This window comes from Mixophyes fleayi, chromosome 5 (assembly GCF_038048845.1).
Source record: "Mixophyes fleayi isolate aMixFle1 chromosome 5, aMixFle1.hap1, whole genome shotgun sequence".
NCBI classification, from domain to species: domain Eukaryota; kingdom Metazoa; phylum Chordata; class Amphibia; order Anura; family Limnodynastidae; genus Mixophyes; species Mixophyes fleayi.
This window is the reverse complement of record NC_134406.1, coordinates 122,981,612-123,007,697: the sequence shown is the minus strand read 5'-3', so window position 1 is coordinate 123,007,697 and position 26,086 is coordinate 122,981,612. Positions and strand designations below refer to the sequence as shown.

Here is a 26,086-nt window from a genome sequence, read left to right as displayed (position 1 = left end):
CCCACCCAGGCGAACAACAAGTACATGAGGAACCCCATGAATATCTATTTCCCTGGAAGGTAGTCCCTCAAAACTTTCCCACCTCAATCCCCGCAGCCCCAACCATTCTATTACCATTGGTAATATAATAAGCATGCTCGGTGCAAAGCTGCCCAATGCACGAGCAAATGGCCCAGGACCCAGACCTTCAGCTAAGCTCCATTCAGCATAAGGCAGCAAAGAACAACACCGCTAAAGCACCCTACAGCAACAGAGCATCCCCATAGGCAGTGTCAGGCGCCGTCCCCGTACTGTTCCTACGTGCCGAGGACGGACGCCTGTCCCCCAGGCCAGTTTGCATTCCATTGCCTAGCAACAGGACAGACTTCCGGGCTTTTCGCTGAGCGTGCATGCGCAGTAGACCCGCTAGGCAACTGGAAGCTTCTTTCCCATTTATCGGCGGTCAGGTGAATCTGACAGCCGAAATCCACAGCCACCAATCAGGGGCCACCATTAGATATTTCTGGCACCTCCCTCCATGAGTCTGGTGCCAGAGTATTGGTTTCATCAGAGTTCTGTTCCCTGCTTCCTCCTGTATATTTTTCTTCAGTTCCTGACTATTCTCTGCCTTGCGATTTGGCTCTGTTGTTACCCGGTATTTGACCCTCAGCTTGCCTCTGACATCTCTTTTGGATCACCCTTTTGTACTGCACCAACATTTGGCTTTTTGACCTGTACCGCATGACCATTCCTGTCTCTCCCGCTGCCCTGATTACTAACTGGGAGAACCGCGACCTGCGCACCTCATGCAGCCAAGCCCATACCTCCTTGCGGGGATCCCTGGTGAATACCAGGGGTGCGTTCAACTCCGCACCTCCCAGGTTAGTTGCGTCAATATCAGGCAGTGACATCCTCTAAAGTTCATTATCGTGACACGCAGACATGGAAATGAGGCCAGTAATTGCATTAGAACGAGGCACAAGAAAAAGTGGAGAAGTGAAAGAGAAGAAGACAGACAACACAGACAAAGATGAAAACTATCAAAACCTTGTGGTGCCAAAAACCAATCTGCCCTACTTTTTGAGGGAAAAATCCCTTTGCGACCCTGCATCCAAGAGCTGCAAGAAGCAGTCATTTGTCAAACTGGAGGATTGGGCGGCCAAATGGAATATGAGGTTTAACATAGATAAATGTAAGCTTATGCATTTAGGGATCAAAAACAAGCACGTAATCTATAAATAAAATAGGATTAATTTAGGGGAATCTGTAATGGAAAAGAATTTGGGGGTGCTTGTAGACAGTAGACTTACGGAAATAGTTCCCCCAGCACACTGCTATAGCCAGCAACAGATCTGCTATTTCTACTGTAGATAAAAATGCAAAAGCCTCAGTTACACACATTTGCAAATGTATGTTTAAGCCACCCACCTCTCCACGGTGCTTTTGCTAATAGGGTGGTCCTAACTCTAAACAATGAGAGTCCCATATATTTGGGCCATACATATGTGTTTTTAAATTGAGAGCCAACTTACCAAAGAGGTACCCCAGAAACCTCCAAATAGCAATCCAATGTCAGCACTCCCCCTCAGCCACTGACACCAACATGCCTCTCAGACAAATAAAGAAATGAAAGTTGCTCAATCAATTAATAGGCTATAGCAGGTGCGTGAAAGGGTGGGGTTATCCTAAAAGGAACAAACACACGGACAGAATCGTCCAAGAATCATCTACAGAAAAGCACGTAGTCTACGCACTATCCTTATGAGCAGTTTTATACCGTTACAAGAAGAAACAGCAAAAAACAAAACGGCTATTTGCTGCAAAACTGTGCAGTCTGCAGGAACAACCGAACTGCCACTATCACATCAGTTACCCAGATCATCTCAAAAACAAATTGCAAATCCTTTAGAATAAAAGATCAGATCAATTGTAATACAGAAATAGTTATTTACATGGTTGACATACCTATAGCATCAAGAAAGGACAAACTATGCATAGCATATCTAACCATTTCCTAAAAAAAAAAAAAAAATCACCAAAAAGATTCGACATGTCAAAGAAAAGATTGGCGCTAAGGAGATTTTATGGGAAAAAATCCAGAACTGAGGCCAAATGGATTTATGATTTAATACTGTTTTCCCCATTAGGTCTGAATCTCGACTTTGACTTTTGTTCATTTTTGGCTCAATAATTTTGAGATCCTTATCTATTTTCCTCCCTAAACTACTTACTTATACATGTTTTAAAAACTGACAATTTATGCAAACCAATTAATATTTATCTACAGCAGACAATATACTTTTACAACTTTTTTTGTACTAGCAAAGTTTTTTCACATTTTGAATTGAGGATGCTATTTAAGTCCTCTAATCAACGAAACACTATCCTTGAGAAAATAAACAAAATATTGCACCTCGATAGATGCTACAAATTATCACCATAAATTATAAAGTCAAAATAAATATGGTTCCAGAAAATTTCCAAAAATGTATCTTTGTGTGAACTTTGGTACGCTCAGACAAATATGTATACATTTTTGTTTATTTTAAAAATCTTTATATAGGAATCAATGAAGTTTATTTGTATTGAGTTGTCTCCTTTTTCAAGTTTGGAGTTTAAACAATATATTTTATGAAAACTGTATGTGCTGTCAGACATGAATGTAATATCAGGTGAAAAAACCTTTAGATTTGTTTGTATCTATGTATTTGAATGTATATCTTTAGAGACTATATTAGGTATGTAAACAATTATGTTATTTTTTATAAGGTAATAAACTTAGTTAGATTAGTGGGAAGTCTATAAATGGAGGACAAAGAGTCTATGATTACATTGCCTTGAAAAAGACCCCAGTCAGAAAATCTTATACAAGCTGGGGGCTTTCGTCCTATGGCTATCACATACCACACCTTACTCTCTTCATGACTGCTTCGACAAGGGGGAGATGATGACTACACTCCTCTGCACTGGTGAGTATCAGATGTGTTAAATATATCTGTGCTCCAAAGTGTATCGTGGTACCGAAGCAATGAGTGAAGAGAGGGTGGGGGTGGATGCTGATATGTAAAGTAACCTAGGACCTTATTGCTAAATGTAGTAGTTAATTTAATGTGTTTCTGCAGAAACTTAGAAACTATTTTAAGTTTAAATGTTGCTAAAATGTGCTTTTCTTCAGTATGGACTTGCCACCCATAACTGGCAAAAGACATTTTAGTGTTTAACACTGTGTGTAGCTATTTGCAAAGTTAAGATATGTGACTTGCAAAATTAATGTGTTAAATGAAATGTTTTTGCAGTATAGGCTGAAACCTATATCTGGCAGAAAGCGTTGTGATGATTGTGATCTACTCGGTAGACTTATTTGGGAAATTAATAAAATAAGTTATAATATACGAATAAGAATGCCTGTTTCTCATGATGGACGCATCCCTTACATGAATAGAGACCCTAAGTCAGGATAAGGTCTGCTTTTCATAAGGAGAGAAAGGTCGTGTCTCCCCGGGCAAGTGTGTGCCTATAGAGTTTTAATCCTGATTGCATGAAAACTCTAAAACAGGGGATGCAAGGAAAAATAACAAAGAAGTTATAAAATGTTTATGTTTTTTTAATGTGGAATTTTTAATGTTGAACCTAGACGTAACGAGAGATGAAATTCTCTTATAAGAGTAAAGTGAAAAATAAGACAGTTAAAATGTTATTTAATTGTTAGTTGTTAATAAGGGATATGAGCAGTCAAAACAGCAAAAATTTCAAACAGCAGAAATAAATATATAATGATACAGCCTGCGCAGTGTATAGTTCTCATGTTTCATCTCTCACTGTTTTTTTATATTATCCTGATGGTTTGCAAATGTTGGAAATACATCGAACTAAGCTTCCAGAGGACGAGACTGGTAAGAAGTAAATAACTGTCCCTCTGTGAAATACTTAATCTGTTTTTAGAATTGCAAACCTTACTTAAGCTGTGTTAATATTATTGATCAGTGAATTGTTTTTTCCTTATATCTGTTTTGTACTTCTGTTATCCATACTGATACTCAGCTCTATTGCAGTAAATGCTGGAATTAATTTCTTTATCACCTTGGAGACAGAGGTGCAAATAAGTTGGTTCTGTGAAGACAATAGGCTAAAGATAGTCTGATTTTTTGTAGTGCCTGTTAAGACTTGTGTAATGATCAAATGTGGTTTTAAAGCATAGATAAATGTCCCAGTGCAAGTTAGTGTTAATCTTGTGAATGCGCATTCCAGAGTTTTTTTTTGTGCATGTGATTTCAGTAAAACATCTGGTTTTAATAATGTTAGGTGTATTTGTAATGTGTCCAAATGTTAAACGTTATGAGAAAATATGCTGGTTTTATGAATCTGGAAGATGTACAGATTCAATTTAAGATTTAAAGAACTTCTATGGAGGTATTAAGTAAATAAATAGTATTTGTCAGTTTTACAGCTAGCAACTACAAGACAGGGTCACACCTAGATTGGTAGGGACTTTGCTGGGTGAATCGGCAGAAAGACATGAGATGAATATTTAAATAATGTCTTTAATGTGTGTTAAATAGTGATTTTGCAGATGAAATGTATGTTAAACTATTTTTAGAGTGATTGCTTTACATTTTTGGCATGAAGTGTGAACCGAATCTCCGGTTACACATAGAACACAATGGGGCATATTCAATTGTTAGCGAGATCCCCGGAAAACGAGCGCTCTAAAAATATTTGCATTAATACGGTAATTACTCGCTGAATTTCAGCTGCGAGATGAAATTCAGCGGGTAAACTACCATATTAACGGTATTTACGCGCATATTACAGTATTAACGCTAATATATTTTGAGCGCTCGTTTTTCCGGGGATCTCGCTAACAATTGAATACCCCCCAATGTGTGTGTTTAAACTTTGAGAAGTCTTTGTTATTTTGAATTAGAATAATTGTTATTTGAAATATGGCAACAAAACCTGTGTTATGTTAGCATTATCAAAAAATAGTTGCATTGAAAGATAGTAGTTTGCTTTGAAAATAGCATCTGTGTAGTGGTTTACATAGTGAGATTTGTAACTGCGTCAGAGATTCGTTTGTTGAAGTTTCGCCATTTTACAAAGATGTCTCTCCTCCCATCTCCCTCGTCTTATGGAATGAGGTGGATGTTTTATTTTCATGCCAAGAGGAGGAGTTCAGTATATGGAAATTTTCTGTGTTATGAGCGTGAACACAGTTTTGTACCATAGAACGGACAAATGACTGGACCCCGCCCTGCATACCAATGCAGATCTCAGTCATAGATTGCGCAGCGTTTATTTTTAATGCTAATAAGAATTATTCAGAATATTGTCTTTGCTGTTGCCTGCAGGGGGGTTCAATCTTTATAAAGTTTTATAGACAGTTCTAATTATTTGTTTAATGTGTGCAGAATAATTTACAATCTTTTGTACCCACAGGAGACCAGAAGCCAGAATATGTGTATGATGTTTTGCTGTGAAGATACTAAACAATTATTGTGTTTTCTTTCAGAAGTATCCAAGAAGGAGAAAATTCATTTATCTATTAACAAGGTTAATATGTTGGACACCTGGTCAGATATAGTTAGATTTCCTAAAGGGTGGTCCTGATATTTGAACACCCTCTACCTCAGAATAATGGAAAAAAATAAATAAAAGCAGTACATTTATTTCTTGATATGTCACAATTCTGTAGCCAGTGACTACTAGGATTGTCAGCCACAGCTATATGCTAGATAACATTGAAACAGTCCCAAATTCATTGAGGCATTTGAAAGGATTACAAGACTCTAGCCTTTACCCTGGCATGTTTCTGTAGCAAGGTTTATACAATGGGAAATTAATTGCATTAATTCTTCTAACATTACAATATGCAAATGTCAGAATCTCAATTTTGTTACATCAGTGCCTTAGAAACCTCACCTGACAAGAAAGACAATGAGCATGATTGAATTAAGTAAATGTGTAAGTTTTTCTGTATTACCAGACATTTCTGAGACTACACTGAAGAATTTAGATTAAAGTTTCTTTACTGATGAAAAGGTTTATAAATAAATGCATGATAGCTCACTAGTGACAGTGACAGGGTGTGCAATCACTATACATAATGAGAAATTGAAGTTGAGTCATTAGGCATACACTTAGGTCACTTAGAACGTACAGCACTCATCAGAGCATGTCAGCTAGGTAAAGGAAAACGAGTAAACATTTACACAGATTCACGTTATGCGTAGTAACTGAATGCCGTAATTTATGATTTTGGAATTATTTGAAAATATAGGGGTTACCTAACATCAACAGGAACAACAGGTTCCTGTTGGTTATATAGGTATATAACATGCACAAACAGTCAAGCAACTGATAGAGGCTATACAGTTGCCAAAAGAGGTTGCAGCCATTAAGTGCCAGATCTAAAGTCTTACTAGAATATAAACTAATAAAAAAAAGTGGAAGTTGCTCAATCAATGTATAGGGCAGGATTTCCCAAACCCAGTCCTCCCTAACAGTGCAGGTTTTCAGGATCACATGTGACATAATTAGGACCACCTGTGGATCTGTTACAATGTGTCAGTCAGTAATGAATACACCTGTGCTCCAGCAAGGAGATATGGAAAACCTGCACTGTTGGGGAGCCCTGAGGATTGGGTTTGGGAAACCCTGGTATAGTGTATAGCAGGTGCTTAAAAGGGAGGGGTTATCCTGAAAGGAACAAATACACAGAGAGATCTCCCAGCACACTGCTATAGCCAGCAACAGATCTGCCAGAAAACAAACTAGCAGACTCAGCAGCTTGAGAAGCAGCTTAAAAAAAGGCAGCCACATACCCAATTGATGATTTTTCATGATATCACATTTGAGAACTTACTACAATGTCAGTATAAGGCTATATTGAATGAAATTAATACATGAAAATTGAAACAATGTTATGCAAGGGCAGGCTGGCCCCGGAGGGCAGCGGCCCCCCGGGCCGCTCAGTCTTACCGCTATTAGGGCCTGGGGGGTAGCACTCCCCAGTGGTTTGCGCTCAGAATGGATTCAAAGCAGTCCACATATGATCTGAATGAGCAACCAGGTTCTGTCACCAGTCCTGATGTTAGTGTTCCCAGTACGTCACCTGGCCAAGGTGATGTCAAACAACAGAGTGTTTCCAAATTAGTGCAAAAAACAAAAACCAAAATTTTTTTTACTGTATTGAAGCGAAAAAGAAGTGTAACTGAGCAAAAGTTAAGTGACGATAAAAAAAAAATTGCAAGCATGCCATTCTACACACGCAGTGGCAAAGAGAGAATGAGGCCTTCACCTTTGGCTATTAGTGGCAGATCCCAAAAAGTTACCCAGCCTACAATTGGTGCACAACTACTGTTACGCGTCAAAGCCGAGCTGCAAGATAACAGTGAAGCATTACAGGAGAATATTTGCTCTGATTCACAAATGAGTCCATCCAACAGTGGGATGTCTAATAGTGAGCATTCTGCTGATGTGTGCCTTAATAGCCCGAGTGTAGCCGGTGATACACAAATTGAGGATGCCACTTTGGAATTAGAAGAGGATGAGGGGGAGATTTGTGTAGGCGACGATGATGTTGATGATTATGATGCAGACAGATACCAAATTGCCTTTCTCAATTTCTATTTATATTCTAGATTATATAACGGCTGAATAGTTTTCTATTTTACTCCTAGTGGAGAGAGGATCTGATGCAGACAGATACCAAACTGCCTTTGTCCATTTCAGTTTATATTGTACAGTATATAACGGCTGAATTTATTAGTATTTTATACAAGTGGAGGGGGGCCTAGAGAGACAGAAACCAAACTGGCTTTCTCCATGTCAATTAATATTGTACAGTCTATAACGGCTGAATTTTTAGTTTTTTTAAAAAAGTGGAGGGGGGCCTATAGAGACAGAAAGCAAACTGTCTTTTTCCATTTCTTTACATATTTAACTATAAGTGTAGGGTGTAATATACATCCAAAGACGATGGCTGCATTGCCAATATGCATAGATGGAGAGGAAGACAATCTGTTTTGTGTGTAGAATAAATGAAGGCCTACCAACGAAGAATTAAACTGTTTTTTTGGATGATTTATTACCTCAACAATTAGATTACTTGTCTCTAAAACAGTTGGAGCACTAAATTGGGTTAATTTATGCCCAAAAACATGGATTTTCCAAAAAAATAGCAAAACAAAACCAAACAAAACCAAAACCAAAACCAAAACACGCAATGGCGGTTTTGCAAAACCAAAACCAAAACCAAAACACGACGGTAATCCAGATCCAAAACCGAATCCAAAACCAAAACACGGGGGTCAGTGACCATCTCTACCATTTCTGCTTCTTTTCTAAACATGAAAACCAGAGAATTCAGAAATTGTAAAGGATTACCACCAATTCCAAAATGTATTTGTGAGTATTGTGGTACTCCACCAAGAGAAAGGTGTTTAATATGGTGGTTTGATAATAATGAATATTGCTAGAGAGAATATCCAGTTAACCGATTGCATGTTATTTTAAGTGAAATGTTAGCAGTTACACATTGTTGGGTGTGTACTAAAGCTCCTTTATTGAGTAAAAATATGCCAATGTTACTATTTCCAGTACCTTATGAAGAATGACACACATTAGTCCTAGCATAATATGTCAAGAACAAAATTGAGATCTTATGGTTTATGGTCGAATTGTTGAAAATATATATAACTTGATTAAGTCTCCGGTTATAGTTTTAGCACCTAACTGAATACATTTCTTTTATGTTTAATAAAGCAATAAATGAGGTTAAAACGATAACACCTCAGATAAAGGACAGCATCAGGTATATACATTGCTGCCGTAAAACAATAAGTACTTCAAGTTGTAAGAATTAGCATGAATAAGTGTGACACAGTGGTTACAGTACTTAAAACATATGGGCCCGAGTGTAAAGAACCTTGTACGTTGATATAGACAGAGATTTAGAAAATTACATAAAATGAGAAAACTAAACTAAAGATAGATAGAAAGTGGCTATCTAACCTAATGTATATTTACATGAAATTTATTGTGATAATAATTGTGGCAATATTGTTGCTGTATACTTGTTTAAAGTATGGTTTGTATTGTATAAAAATATTTGTGAAAGTCAAACCAATCCGAGAACATTAGTGCTGACAAAAATATATAATTATTAATAATAATAATAATTAATATTTTTAATTATTATTATACAATTAATTATTGTCACATGAAAAAGTACCTTTTTATGTGTACATAAAAGGGTGTGGAACTGTCGAAGTAATAATTAACAAAAACCCTATATTACCAATTAGTTCAATAGAATGAACCAATGAACTTGAATTTGTTTCTGAGAACGAAAAAAAACACATATTACATAACAAGAGACATGTTTTTAGTAAATTTCCATTATTGCACAATATCGCCGGATATGTCCAAAGAAATATTGGTCAAGATGACCTTCCAATAGAACATGTCACTTTAATGATCGAGTGCCAGCAGTGATGTAAGCTGGGAAGGTGTGTTTTAAAACATATTCTATAAAATAATAATTTAATCAAATATAGAGTGTCAACTGGCATTTGAGACCCTGGGCATATGTCTGCTTCGCTAAGTATGGCTGTATCTATGTGTAATATCATTTTAATAATAAACTATAGAAATATTATATTTTGGAAACCTGCTCATCTCATTTATTATTTAAAGAGACAGAAAGAGAAAATCTTATACACTGTCATCTGAACTGTTGCTGTATTAGTTTATCTGCTGTTGCTCTGAGTTACCCCTTGGGTTAAAGTGTACTGTATCCATATTCATCTGCAGGTGTCCTGACGTATTATTTATTATCCAGTCATCACGTTCCAGTATTGCCTTTATTGCCATTTAACCAGGGACTATCTATTACCAACCCGTTGTTTCAAGCACCACTACCATTCTGTCAGCGCTCATTCAGGAGGCAGCGACCTGCTGGATAGGAGCAGCAAACTCCATACCCTCTTGCGGGGGTCACTGGCGAAAACCTCCTCCCCGTTAGACAGAGACTAGGGATCCACTAAATATTATTCGGATTCGTGACATATCCACTTCTGCATTTCACACGTGGTTCAACGGCACCATGAGTGACTGAGAAGACAAATAACACAAAAAGACATCTACAGCATCGGGAAGAAGACGGACGCAATAGGGAAAGTTTATAGGGTAAGACCTATTTCTGCATTCGTGTTTGTTACAGTTTTTCAACACCACCTCAATGCAACTTATATCTCAGAAAGAGCTTTAAATATTGTCTGCCTGTTTTTTAATTCACACTCATTACAGTTCACCTACCTAATACCTTAGTCACGTATAATTCTTTTAAATTGCACCAATCAATACTGCCCTTCTTACCTCCTTTTGTTCATCATTATATATCTTTATAGATTATAGAAGCTGTACTAAATGCTTTACAGGGATCGCTCTCTTAATTACAATTGCCATTTTTTAGACATGATTCACATATTTGAAGAATTAAACATGGAATTTATTTGACACACCCTGGCACCATTTCTTTAGTATGTGACCTCAAATGTGTATATAAAACATCCTATATAGTTATAGAAAACAATAACATTTTTATCATCTTACCTGTATCGGACATGTTCAATTGTATCATGCGTTAATCTGCTGCTTAAGTTGTTGCTATGAGGATTGCCTAAAAACAGGTAAAGTATACAACATCATCATTACATTATACTGCATATTTCTTTCAATAATTAACTACTTCATTGGTGGCAATCACAAACTGAACATAGTTTAAAATGTTGCAAAGAATGTCCTCATAATCCCTTTTATAGAAGATCAGATCTATCAATGTTAGTAAACATTCTCTAAATGAAACTAAAATTAAATGTAGGAAGGAATCATTTTCATGAGCAATACACAGTAATTAGCTGCAACAGAAGTAAAAATGAGAAGAGGGCTGATAGGGCAGCTGTGACATATGATGCAAGCTAGCTGGTAAGGACATAAAAAGAGAGCCCTTGTACACTGAAATGTATCATTCTGATGTTCCATCTGACCTGACCACTGATACCTTTAATCAGTGGAACTGTCCTTTTCAGAACACTTGAGCGAAATAAACATCACCCAAAATCTAATCCATCCTCCAGCTTTTCTGAAGTTTGGACCCAGCTCCTAGTACCACCACTTTGCCCACTATCCAGCAGCTCTGGCCAGTGTGATAGGCCAGGGGGAATCCATCTACAGCACCCTGGTCTATAGTAAGTGGTTAGGGGTACCAGTCCAAGTGTACCAGCACAGGAGGACACTAGCAGTGACAGTTACCCAAAAGGAACATGGTTCTGAATGTCATAAAGGAGTCCAGTGGTGGCAGCAGGCTCCTCCTACTGTGACAGGAAGGGTGTATTTGGAATAACGAAAGGGGATGGTGGCAAAGTAATCCCAGCCGGTTCCCAGCAACAACAGACAGGATGGTATAGGCGGTCCATCCTGTCACAACTATCTCTGGCGATACACTTTTGAAAACTGAGGCAGTAGACATTTCTGGCCATAAAGAGCTTCATGCAATTGGATGCAATGTGAACAGAAACATCTACTGCTTCAGTGTCTATCAGTGGCAGCCAGTCATAAGATTGACTGTTTTAGCCTGGAGATCTTAAACCACTTAAAAATTAATAGGGCTCCCCATAACCTAAAAATAAGTGTTATATTAAATATAAAATACCAGTAGAAATCCGCTTTTTAGTACACACTTATTACAGGATCAATTAAATAAATTCACACTAATATGTAAGCAGACTGTTTGTTTAATTTCTGTAATTTTGTTATTTTTGGAAGTTTCTGTGACTTTCCCAAAATTTCTGTACCTCCATGCAGTTTTGAGGTTAGAAGAGATGTGGAGGTGCTATTTGTGTATAATGAAATCAAGTTTTGTGTGTTATTTTTTGTACTATCTGTTTGTGAAAGAAATTTAAAAAACTTCTTTTTATACAGTTTATGCTTTCCAAATTGATTAACACAAGAGACAGCAACTGTCTTTTAAAGTCAACTTGGAGGGTACATATTAAAACCCTTAGAATTGGTTTAACTCCTTCATTAAATACATTATTGAGTGAATACATGTGATAAAATTCTCTATTTTGCACATCAAAATCAATGTGTTTCAAAGGACACTTCTTACGACTACTTAGAGGTTTCAAGATAGGATAGCTTGGTATTCACACTGCAGAATCCTTTCAATTAAAAAGCAGATGTTGTAAAATGTTTCCATATAAATGCACACATTTATGTCAGAATAGCTATAAAAGCTCAGTAGCAAGTTACAGTTACTTAATCACTGCTCACAAAAGAAAATGCTACAGAAAAAAAATCAGTAATTTAAATATTCCTTCAAATTCACAGAAACTCATTTTGGTAGATATTGGAGAAAAAAGTACTTATCCTAACCATAAACATTTTCTGACAAATCAGCCATGAAATTTTGAAGAAGACTTTCAGGAAAAAGTGTTGTTCCAACATGATCAAGATATGTTACATCTGAAAAACAAGAAACAAGTATTTATTGCAACTCTGGAATTAGATATTACAATATTACATTTTGTTATTTATATTCAAGATTATTTATATTCATGTACTTGTTGTATGCATTAAATTACCAGAAAAATTACAGGATTGCTCCATTATTATTTTAAAAATTATGCATACAAAGCAGATAGTAAATAATGTATTTCCAACTATAATCATATATAAATACTATCAAGGAATAAAGCAACACTTGAGCTATAAAAAGTCTTGTGTGAGTGAATATGATATCATGAGGAGGGAGTCGTGAAGGTTTGCAAGACCTTAAAGCAGGGGTGGGCAAACCAGTCCTCAAGGGCCAACAACAGTTCATGTTTTTAGGATTTCTGTCTGTAGAAACAGCTGGGATAATAACTGACCCAGCCAAATAGATTAACTCAGCTGTGCATGATTAAAGAAATCCTAAAAACATGAACTGTTGATGGCCCTTGAGGACTGGTTTGCCCACCCCTGCCTTAAAGTGTTTAAAAAGCTAAGTTTCACAAGTAGACTATGCCTCCAGTATGAAACTGGAGCTTCAGGTCAGGCTTGTTTCAGTCTGAGTTTTACAGCCTTTTTGTCTATAATTCATTCAAGTATTGCTGAACAAAGACAACTGCTGAGATAGCTATTAAAGTGAATTGGGTGTATATGCTGCAGTGCTTAGTGATCAACTGTGTCTGCGTTCCAAACGGAAGCTCAGTAATGTAAAGAGAGAGAAACCAGTGATGCTGCAGAGGGTCCGGGGATACCACAAGGGAATGCAAGAACTGAGTAATGCAAGTGTGGGAGGTCGCTCTGAGAAACACCCATGAAGCTTGAGACTGTACTAATGTAGCTGATGATGGAAGGAGTTGAAACAGTACCCAGTATGAATTAGTAAGCTGGTGTGACATTAGCATTGAAGAGGCTAAGAAGTGAGAGTTAGAATGACAGTACCACTATGGGAGAAAGTCAGCTCTTGTGTCACGTAACTCAGTGAACTGTGCTGGAGTGTGAAGTTGGAAGATGTTAATAAAGTACTTTATTTTCATCCAGAGAAATGGTCTAGTGGCCTTTTTTTTTTACAACACTTATAAGTGTACGCTGCTACACTTGCAGAGCTGCATGTACAGAAACACCCGTTTGCCACTTTATCCACAGGAGCCTGAGATGAGAGACTGAGCTACAACCAGGAGGCTGACAAGAAGGTATTTCAATAGTAGATGTCGTTGAAGGAACAAGGACACCACCCATTAGGCAGTATAGGGGGGAAAGGGTCACAAAAATATAACTAAAAAGGTCAGAAGATAAAGTATATACAAAAAGAACATTAAAATGGAATGCAAATAAAAGATATGTATAAAGTATAACTTTTACTGTAATGGATGGTATTGTCCAACCACGCTCCATCCCAAACCTGCCTACCATTTCATTAAATTAGACCTTAGTAATACACAGATACAGTAATTCTGCAGTATGTTCAAGTGTGTTTGACAATATAAATCCAAACAATTACGAAAACTATTGTTAGCATGGGTTTGCTGTGCAAGAATAAGGGAGTTGACACTTTACAGATGCAGTAAGTGTTAAAATTACACTTGGTGCATAACATCACCATTTATTACACTCCTGCATTGCAATGAAGCCCTCTTGCTCCTTCTCCATAGGACACTGCAGCAAGGTAGCAGCTGAAATATCCGATGGAGAAGGGAAGGCTGGTGCTCAGAAAGCCATCCTCCCACTTCACATAGTATTTAAGGAAAAAAGAGAAATCAAATAAAAGTATAAACACATTAGAGAGGTGCTGTGGGATAGAGTTTCCAGGGCCCCCATGCAGTTCAGCACCTGTATCATCAGGATTTCTGTCCCTGCTGTACCATAGGGTGGATGGTGCTCCCATATTTTTCTGGGCCCTGGGTATTCATCCACCCTGAATGCAATCAAGCCAAAACCATTCAGAGAAAGTGAAATAATTTATCCACACCTGCTTTATACATCAGATCCAAAAGATGACCATCTGGACGGGAGAGGACATGGAGATTTGTGTCCAAACAATATAAAGTATACTCCTCTGTCAATTATTGAGAAACCCATTAAAACACTAAAGGATTGATTATATTTCCTGGTATAAATATCTTTGTTAACTAGCAGAACTGTAGGGGTCAGTGTCCAGGGCCAAGAGTATGTGTAGGATACTCATACACTTCCCAACCTCCACACCTAACTTGTTCTCAATTCTCCACCTGGAGGATCAAGAGAAGTTGATAATTAAAGTAGTTTTACAGATCAGTGCATTCTTATGTTCAGATTGGTAGGTGATAATCAGACACATGATAATAGAAGTCCCAACTGCGCTCACAAGATGAGAGAATAAGGTGAATAGAAATTAAATAATAATAGTACTAGAACAACAAGTAAAAATCACAAATATTGAACATCGAAATAACCATAAATGACTAAGGTGGTGTATCAATGTATAACTAATAATATGTAAATTGACCAAATAACCCAGAAAGGAGATCAACGGACCATGTGAACTGATGGATTGTATGGATGTGAGCAAGTCTCTTAGGATGACTGTTGGAGCTCTAATTGATAACGATGGTGTACAGGTTGAGTGAGGATCAATCCAGAATGTCTCAATAGGTCCACAAATGCTTGGGATAATATACGCTAAAGGAGATCGTGTCAGCGTGAGAATGCGGCTTGAAAAGAGAAGGGAAGAACCAATCAATCAGACACATGAAGTAAGGAATAGGCCAAAAGGTAAGGAGCAAGAAGTATAGGATTAAAGTCAAGATGTAAGCTGTCAGGAACTAAAATAATAGTTACAAAAAAGGCTGTGCATGGTTATCAGACCTGTCGGTAAACGTATGAACCATCGGTTTCTGCAAGCTGCCGGAAATCAATGACTTTGCAGGAGAAATTAGAAGCGGCAATGATTTTTAAAGGCAAACTTGCCTTTGAAAGCCATCATCGCTTTAATCTTCCCCTGTAATCTTGCTGATTTCCGGCCACTTTCAGAAACCGATGGTTCACACATTTACCCCCTGGCCTCCAAATGGCTAGCAAAGAGATATGGTGTAACAAGAAAATTATATACCAGTCAGACTAAAAATAGACAGGCCTGGCACCTCATCTAGCCTAAGAAAGCCCAATCCCCTTCTCTGATCAGCTGACCAATTAGCACAGGTGTAACTTGTCCTGAAAACAGCCTCACTATATTCTTTGCATTCAGTCTAGAGGGGCAGACGCAGTGGGGGACAGACGCGTGTTCACTGCACTAATTGTTTCTCTCACAAAGTGTTTAGAAAATACAGTTAACCAACACAGTTCAACAAACAGCCATCCAAAAATAAGCTACATCTGCTCTAACCCAACTCTGCACTTCTTTAACTGCAGTGGACATTGCAAATTGGTAGTTTTTTTTTATTTCCCACAGTTTCTTGTCTTTTACTCCCAATGTTTAACAAATTGCTTTTCTTTCACGCCATTATCTTTAGAACTATATTATAATTTACCCTTGCTGCAACACACAGCTTTGCCTACATCACCCCTTCATTACGCCACTCATCTCTATTTAACACTTTTTACAAATTGACTAGTTGTCAATGTAACTGTTGCAGCCTCATCTTGTCACCAGGAAATAAAAGGTCCCGCTTCTGACAATCATCTTTCCTATCTCTCTCTGCTTCTATTAGCTGGTGATATATCACCTAATACAGGTCCCCACACTTCTCATATACATATATAGTATATTAGAACGCTACAGTACATACATCCAGCAAACCTCAAACACATCACTTTTCTCCTGTCTCTTCCAAAACCCTTTAAATGTGCCCTTTGCAATGCACGCCATTTGTAACAAACTCCATAGACAACTTCTTCCTCTCAAACAATTCATTCTTCTGACAATTACAGGAACATGGCTTACACAATGAGACACTGCCTCACTTGTTACTCTTTCACATGGAGACCTCCATATCACCCACACCACCTGACCTGGAGGTAGAGAGTGGCGGATCCAGGAAGGAGGGGGGGGGGGCGATCGAGGCATCCCCTCACCCCCAGCAGCAGAAAGCCTACCTTTAAAATAGGTCCTAGCCGCCGATCAATACGGGAGGGGGCGGATTCAAGCACGAGCATAAGGCTGGGTTACACATGAGCCAGCCAATCAGAGTAAAGGAGGGGCGTGATTATGCAAAATCACCCCCTAAACATAAAGTCTAGTTCCGCCCCTGGGTAGACAAGGAGGTGGGGGTTTCACTATTTCTACCAGTGCACATTCCCAGTTCTACTAATGTCCAGTCACTCACGTTCACATCTTTCGAAGTAAATTATATTCAGATTTGAAATCCGTTCTCTATGTGTGTTGTTACCTATTGCACCCCTGGACCACACCAACAATTTCTTGAACATTTTTCTGGATGGCTCCCTCACTTCTTACCTTCTGACATCCCTGCCATCATCATGAGTGATTTCAACACCATTGCTAACCAAAGTTGGTATTTCAACCTGAAATGATTTCCTCACAAATACTACATGTGACAGGATGAACCGCCTATGCCACCCTGTCTGTTGTTGCTGGGAACTGGTTGGGTGTACTTTGCCACCGTTTCCTTTTGTTATCCCAAATGCGCCCTCTCACCGCAGTATGAGGGGTTTACAAAGGCTGCCACCACTGGACTTCTTTACCGGCATCCAGAACTGGGTTTTGTCTGGATAACGGACACTGCTAATGTACCCCCTTACCGGTGTACCTGGGCTGGTACTCCTGACCTCTTCCTATAGATCAGGGTTGCTGTGGATGGATCCCCCCTGGCCTATCACACTGGCCAGAGCTGCTGGGTAGCGGGCAGAGTGGTGGTGCTGGGAAGCTGGGTCCAAACCTCAGACAGTCGGAAACGCATTAGATTTTGAGTCTAATCTGTAGGTCACAGGATTTTCAGCATGAAAGACGTTTTCAAGCAGGTCTTTGAAGCAAGTTATGTTTATTTGCAGTCACACTGATTGAAGGTATCAGTGATCAGGTCAGATGGAACAAGAAGAACAATTTTCAATACAAGACAGTGCTTTTTATACATATTTGGACACAGCCTCAAAGGGTCAGTCATCACCCAGAGGTATGAGCTATTCCTAGAATCAGGATGCAATTTGTTTACCCAAACATGGATTTACATGCAAGGCACAGCTAACAATATTTACACTTATCTGTGATATCCTAAAACTTGCTGTGATTCCCTAAATCTTGGTTTTAGACACAGGAAATCTAGTAGCACATCAAATTAAACCTTCCAGTGCTTTCAGGTGCTGAACCCTCACACATCAAAAGGCCTAATTAACATGAGATTAACATGGGTTTAACATGGGTCCTTTCTTCAGACAGTCGCAGAATACACATTCCCAAAGAAAGTCATAAAACTCCAAACAAGTATTTTCACTACATCACGATACACAAAAGACTTCCTCCACTAAGGCTTACTGTATTAGATATATACATCAGAAATCATGCATTTCCTCTAGCAAGGTTCGAATTGCTCTGAACATTGCTAAACAAACATACTTCAAGTCTCCCATCTCTGCTTAGGCTTCTAACACCAAGGGCTAGATTTACTAAGCTGCGGGTTTGAAAAAGTGGGGATGTTGCCTATAGCAACCAATCAGATTCTAGCTGTCATTTTGTAGAAGGTACTAAATAAATGAAAGTATTCTTATTAATACATTTAAATTTCTTCTCAATCCTCCCACCCCAAACCCTCCAACTGCCATCAATACCCAGGATCTTGCTTCCTACTTCAAGGACAAGATTGATAAGATCCAACTTGAAATGGTATAACCTTCCTCACAAACCAATCAGCTCCATTCCTTCCAAGCACCTTCTGACATCACCTGTTCATTTTATCCCACAAATGAAGATGAAGTATCAACTCTCTTCTTATCTTCCTACTAGATCCCTGTCTCCTGTGCTCATTCCACCTCTAAATAAAATCTGTAATCTCTCTCTCGCTACTGGTAACTTTTTGTCATTATTCAAGCACACAGTGATCACTCCTTGTCACACTCCGATCCCATAGTCAGGTGCCGGCGTTGTGACTTTCCCTTTAAGAAGCATGATTCTGCTTGCTTCTGCTTCAGAGACATTACTTTCACAGGTGTTCCTAGTTACTGTGATCTGGACCTCTCCCTAAACCTCATTGGTCCTGGATCACTATATTAACCTCCCAAGGTTATGGGCTCATTGCCTGTTCTTCGTGTTACTCAGTTTGCCTTGGTCCAGGCTGCTTGCTGAATCTACTACTACTACTGCTGTTACCTGTGTACTGGACTTCTACATCTACAACCATTATACCTGGTACTTGTAGTTCCATGCTGCTTGCTGAATCTACTACTACTGTTACCTGTGTACTTGACTTCTACATCTACAACCATTATACCTGGTACTTGTAGTTCCACGCTGTTTGCTGAATCTACTATTGCTGTTACTCGTGTACTGGACTTCTGCATCTACAACCATTGTACCTGGTACTTGTAGTTCCACGCTGCTTGCTGAATCTACTACTGCTGTTCAGCTGCAAACTTCTCACTGTTGTTCACGTGCAAGCTGGAACTTCTCTCCGCTATTCATCTGCATGCTTAACGAGTATCGTGAGTTGTCGCTAAACCTGTGCTTTATCTATTGGTTCAACTTTACTGCAGACTGGCTAAGATCGCTGCATCTCACTGTTAGAGCTACTATCAAGTTACCTGTCGTCTGTAGTTCCACGTCTGACATGGGTTATCCTTACTCTGCTGCTACCCAGTTACTGGACTGTTATTGTGAACTACTTGTTGTGCCGGTGGCTAGTTCTTGGGCTCAAGTTGCGTGTCTCTGTTCAGTTGTTCCATACTACAGTGAACTTACCATTGCAGTTACAACGAATCCTGTTACCTGTAGTTCCACTCATGATTCAGATACTACTCACGTCTCTGCTACTTCTAGGCAACATTCTACTGCATGTGTCAGTATTCATCCAAGTCCTTGGGTGATGTTTAACGCTTACTTCTTTACTTAAATAGAATCAGCGATTGCAGAACCACCTGCTATGTTGAGTCATCTCTACTCTCGGATCAGCTAAGTTCTATATACTACTCTGTCTGGACTGTATGCTGTACCAGTGACTAACATTCATCTGCTGTGTGGTTCTCTATTGGATCCTAGTATTCTTGGTTATCATCACTGCGTTGAACTGTATATCATCTCATCTCATGCTGTTGCCAAGGGTTACCGACTATGAAGAAGCATATGTGAATTTTGTCTGCATTACTACGAATTGCTGTGTATTCATCTCTGCCAATATATATATATATATATATATAATATTTATTCCTATTTTACCAATATTCAATACACTACGTTGCAGCACTACTACTTTCTCTTGTGTCATTATTGATGCTTGTAAGCCGTGAACTTATCCTGTGAATATTATTGTATTCAGCCTCCACCATCCTCGATAGTGAGGCAGGGAGTCTGCAAAAAACCTCAGAGCCGTGACACTCCTATTCTGAAAAAACAAAAAACTCACCTGAACACTCTCTCAAATTACTATCCCATCTGTCAGCTCCCATGCCCCTTCAAGCTTCTAAAGAGAATTACCTACACTCGTCACATGCTTCTTTCCACAAACAAACTATCTGATCCTCTTCAATCAGGCTTTCGTTCTCAACACTCCACTGCATTGATTAGGTGTCAGGCCTCGTCCCCTAGGTGCCAGGGATGGCTGCTTGTCTCTTCACAACATTTCATTATTTTCTGCTGATGCCCTGTGCGCGCATGCGCAGTAGCACTTGGACATTTCCCTAGCTCTGACCACCAAAACTATTCCTGCCCAACCAGGGCTGACCTTAGTGTGCCAGAGTATTGGTTCACTAAGCAGTTCCAGTATTTCCTGTATTGTAATTGTTACCTGAACCTGCATTTTTGTTTTGACACGACTTGCTCCTTTGACTTCTCTTTTGGACTGTGATTTGGTACCATATTGCTAGCTCTGGTTTTGACTCCTGGCTCAACCCGACTATCCTATGGAATTCCCCTGTGTACTTCGTTGTCTGGCTGGTTCTGACCTTGGTTTGTTTGACTACTCCTGTCTATTTCGGTCACTAAACTGGTGACTGTCTCGGGGAACCACAACCTACAAACACTCTTGCAGTGATACCCAAACTCTCTTGTGGGGGTCCCTGGTGAATACCGGGGGTGCATTAGAGTGCACGCCTCCCTGACCAGTTGCGCCAATACCAGCTAGTGGCCACTTCAGATTGTGACACTTGGGTTGTCAATGATTTGATCACTGCTAAAACTAAAAGCCATTACTCTCTTCTAATACTCCTGGATCTCTCTGCTGCATTTCATACTGTTGACCACTCTTCTCAAATGCTACAATCCCTAGGTCTTCAAGACACTGGCCTATCTTGCATCTCATCCTACTTATCGATTAGCTCTTTCAATGTTAACACCTACTGGAACCATCTTACTCCACTTCCCTTACCAGTTAGAGAACCACAAGGCTCAGTATTAGGTCCTCTGCTGTTCTCTATACCACTTCTCTTGGGAAAAAAAACTCCTTTGGATCTCAGTCATCTCTATGCTGTTAATACCCACATTTATCTATGCTCTCCTAATCTGTGTTGTCACGCGTTACTGACTGTTTTTCTGCCATTTCATCTTGGATGTCCTCTCGCCAACTGAAACTCAATCTTTCAAAAATAGAGTTAATAATATTCCCAGCCACCAACAGACGCTACCTACCTAACATTTATATTTATGTTGAGAACATGACCATAAATCCCCCCTTGTAAGCTTGCTGCCTAGCTGTGATCCTTGACTCTGAACAATCCTTTGTTCATAATATAGAATCTATATTTAAATTATGTTGCACACATCTAAAAAACATTTCCAGTATACGTACAAGACACTGCAAAAACTTAAATTCGTGCACTTATCTCCAGCATTGTGTATTGCAATTCTCTCCTTACTGGTCTTCTCCTAATCAGATTCTTACCCCTACAAATCTATTTTGCATGCAGAGGCTAGATTGAAAAACTGTTCTTCCTCTGCTGAGCCACTTTGCCTGTTTTTAACCGAATTATATATAAAATACTTCTATTATCATACAAGGCCATCAACAACATTTCACCTTACAGCTCCTCACTTTTCTCAAAATATCTTTCATGACGTTATCTTTAGAACTACATCATATCGACATCTCCTATTACAGGACTTCTTTTGGGCGAATCTTCAAGTGTTCTCTGAAAACCAACCTCTTCTGGTAATTTTACAACAATTAACCTCACTAGGTTACCCTACCACCACCCTTTACACAGTTCACGCAAGATAACAACCCTCTGACCCCCTGACCAACATTGCTGTGTGATTGGATCATATAGTCCCCTCAGCACTTTTTACCATTGCAATTTGGCTGGACCAGTATGCAATATGTAGCACTTAATCTCATGTATCAAACTATCATTGTACCATAGATTGTATGCTTGCAAGCAGGGCCTTATTACCTCTCTGACTGTATTACGCAGTATTGTTTTATTACAGAGTTTGTTCCCAGCTACGGAATTTGCTGGCGCTACATAAATGATGATGATATATGCATGTTGAACATCTAATTTCATAACCATGGACATTAATGTGCAGTTGTTCCCCCTTTGCTGCTATGACAGCCTCCACTCTTCTGGTAAGGCTTTCTAATAGATTTTGGAATATGGCTGCAGGGATTCGCATCCAATCATTAGTTAGGTCAGACACTATTGTTGGGCAATAAGGCCTGGCTTGAAGTTGGTATTCCAATTAATTACAAAAGTGTTCAATGGGGCTGAGGTCAGGCCAGTCAAGGTCATCCACGCCAAACTAAGGAAAATATTTTTTGATGGACCTCGCTTTGTGCTCAGGTTTATTGTCATGCCGAGACAGGAAAAGATCTTCCCCCAAACTGTTGCCACAAAGTTGAAAGCACACAATCTAAAATGTCATCTTTGATTTCCCTACACTGGAACTTAGGGATCCAGGCCAAACCAAAAAACACAGCCCAGGAACATTATTCATCCTCCACCGAACTTAACATTTGGCAGGAAGCAACCTTTTCGCATCCACCAGACCCAAATGGTAAATCATATTGCCAGATGATATAGTGTGATTCATGACTCCAGAGAACCTGTATCCAGTGCTTAGATTTCAAGGACGGTGTGCATTACACCACTCCAGTAAATGTTTGGCATTGCTCATGGTGATCCAAGGCTCTTGTGTGGCTGCTCAGATATGGAAACCCAATCCATGAAGCTTCCAACGAACAGTTCTTCGGCTGACGTTGCTTCCAGAGACAGCTTGGAACAGCTTGGAACTTTGTAATGAGTGTTGCAACTGAGGACCAGAGGCAGACTGGGCCAGGGGTCAGAGGGCATATGCCATGAAGGTCAAACAATTAAAATGTATTTTGGGGGGGGCGTGGCTTGGAGGCCATACTGGATGGACATGTTTTCCTGGAGCTCCGTCTATTAAGCCTCTAAATTGTGGGAAAAAGACCCTCTGCTGTCTATGCCCTACGATAAAAAACATCTTATTAGTAAGAGGAAGCGACAGAGGACCGATAGAGCCTCTCAGGAGAGCCCTCAGAGCGGAATTGCATGCATGCCTGATCGAGGTTGGGCCAGCGCTGATTTCACCCGCCGCCTCCCCCCTCGACTGGCTGGCTGTTCCTGAGCAGCATACCCCCCGGGACACCTTTTGGCTCTGTGGGCCTCTCCACCGCTGTGTACCACCCCGTACCTGGGTACCCTGGCTGTGTGTCTGACGTGCGGCTGATCATTACCGCCGCGTGGAGGGTCTGGTCTGTGGTCAGTCGCGGAGGTACTGTGTCTCGGATCCGGTCCCGGCTGGGACCCGTTCTGGCCAGCGGTATTTGGGCTCACTTCCGGTGACATCCCCGGACTGTGGTAATAGGAGATCTCCGCCCCCACCCCTAACTTCCGGTGGGGGGCGGAGCCTAATGGAAGTGCGGTATCGCTGCCCGAAAATCTGCAGCCTAAGCCGGTCCTCAGAGGCGGGGATATCCATTCTGGAGCAACTTGTCTCCATCTGAAGCCATAGCCTCAACTCCGGGCTGTCTTTGCTGCCGTTTTCAGCTCATTCACCGGGCTCCTCCCTACTGCCTGCAACTGAGCACCAGTAATGGCTCCACGTGTCCCCCTACCTTCAGGACTTACATTATAAGAAGCCGAGTGGTGCCTGTGGAGGGCCGGGACCTTGCTGACCAGGGACATCGTCCGCCATTGTGCACCCTACCTACCGCCTTCCTCCCTCTCCGGGAGAGTACATTATCTGGAGGACCCCTGATGGGCCGCAGCACAGTGAGTAGTACTACCCAATATATCTCTTCTGCCCAGCTGCACGGTGAGGCTCCTGTAGAGGTGTCAACTGCCCTTTCACTACCCCTTTGGTGTCTGTGGCCCTATTTACCCTCCTTTGGAGTTGCATACCAAATGGCCACTGGCCTCATCTGCCTGGCCATCTAATAAGCAGCTGCTCTGTTCTGTTTTGTTTCACTGTGGAGCTATATTGCCCTCTAGTGGCCACTGAAATTCATTACAACTACTACACACTGCTGCAGCAATTATTTATATTTACTATCTTCCCGACATACCATTGACTCTCCAAGTATCAAGTTCTGACATACTTGTGATCGGAAACTTTGCTATAGTGGAGATCGGAGTTATGTCCACCTAGACCACGTGGATCTGTCCCCCATCCATCTGCTCCATACTCAAACATCAGTGTACAGCTCCTTAGCGAGTTTGCATCCAACATGAATAAATCTGCAGGAAGAGGTTGCAGGGGTACGACAGGAGAGATCACTCAACATTTCTCCCGCCAAGACAAAGCTCCTACTTCATCCCCTCCTCATTCACCCTTGGGGACCCCTGGCGAACAGGACCCTCCAACCACAACCATCCCCTCAACCAAGGCAGACTTTGCTGAACTACGGAACCTAATTGTGGAGCGCACCAACGCTTTCTCCGTGGATCTTCAGAAAGCAGAAATGGTTGTAATTTCCAAGAGAACCTCGGTTCTGGAAAACAAAATGGAGTCGTCATTCACCTTTCAAAATGAAGCCTCAAAGGATCTGGATTTCCTACTAAAAGAAAACAACTTCATGAGAGATAAGCTGGAGGATGTGGAGAACAGGGAGCGCCGCAATAATCTCAGACTACACAATATCCCTGAATCAGTCGAACCTAAAAATTTGAAGGGATACGTGACCAGATTCTTCTCCTCTCTGAACTCCGCATTATCCAATTACCCGATGGAGATCGAACGGGTACATAGGGCTCGGTACCTCGGCCGAAGGATACTGATCCCCCTCAGGACCTGATTTTGCGATTATTATCCTGCAAGACCAAAGAACTCATATCCAATGCAGTCAGGAATTCCTCCTACACTCTCTTCGAAGGGACCCGTATTCAAATATTCCAAGACCTCGCTCCCTCAACGATAGCCAAGAGGCGGTATCTCAGGGAGGTAACAAGCATCCTCAGAGAGAATGGCTACACATATCGCTGGGGGATTCCTTTTTGCCTGATAATGGGAGTGGAGTGCCGTCAGGAGTCGATTCGCACCCTTAAAGAAGGAAAAGACTTACTTCACAGGCTCCATCTATTCCATCTGGACAGGATCGCGGGAGGAGAATCCCAGAGCTCTTCGCAATGACCTCCTTGATTTGTAAAGTTGTCTATTTGATTGTGAATACTTGAAGTAACACTGTGCTTTTATTTTTTGTCTTGTCTCACTCTTCAAATGTTTATATATTGTCTTAATTTCTTAACAAATATTAATATATTCATGTTGGTTTCTTGAACACCTTAGATTTAGATGTTACTTGTTACATGTTTAACTGATGCTTAATTCTACTGTTTTATACACAGACAGGCGGGGAACACTTTCTGTCCTATCCGCGCACCCATATACAGTGGGATTTACTTAAACGTTTATCTTGAAGTTTATATATTTTACGTATTCCCGAACTCTGTGTCTTAGTTTAGTCATTAGAGTAGGCATATTTTGCCTAGTTTTTTGGCTTACATAGGTTTTTTGGGCACTATCCTAGTAGGTTTCACCTCGGCCTCTGAGGCTTGAACCTACTTCCCTTGCCTTTCTTCTCTAGTTACTCATACATTTTTTTCTTTCCTTTACTTTCTTTCCCCCCCCCCCTCCTCATTTCCTACCTCTTTACCCCTTTGGTATTGTAGCTTTGGAGACTATTTCTCTATTTCTTGGTATTCCTCCCTAGAATACTGATCATGGCCTTTACATCACTCTCCCTCAATGTTAAAGGGCTTAACACACCTCAAAAGCGCTCCATGTTATTCCATACGATACACAAACTTAATGGTGATATCATTTTACTGCAGGAAACTCATTTCAGGGCTGGCGGCCATCCCTCCTTGACCTCAAGAAGATACTCCAATGCCTATTATTCCTCTCACCCTTCAAAGAAAAATGGAGTTGCCATTCTTCTTCGCAATTCAGTGCCATTTGTCA

The 26,086-nt window shown here is 40.2% G+C and overlaps 1 protein-coding gene across 3 annotated transcripts in view; it reads right to left on the bottom strand.

The window, feature by feature from the left end:
- MOCOS (molybdenum cofactor sulfurase) overlaps nucleotides 1-26,086 on the bottom strand; it is a 720,810-nt gene that overhangs the window by 604,445 nt on the left and 90,279 nt on the right. For all 3 annotated transcript variants that reach the window (XM_075212790.1, XM_075212791.1, XM_075212792.1), the window contains exons 2-3: nucleotides 12,415-12,504; nucleotides 10,594-10,660 (exon numbers count right to left, since the gene is read on the bottom strand). In XM_075212790.1, the coding sequence (XP_075068891.1) occupies nucleotides 10,594-10,660; nucleotides 12,415-12,504 (157 nt within the window). The remainder of the gene's footprint in view (nucleotides 1-10,593; nucleotides 10,661-12,414; nucleotides 12,505-26,086) is intronic.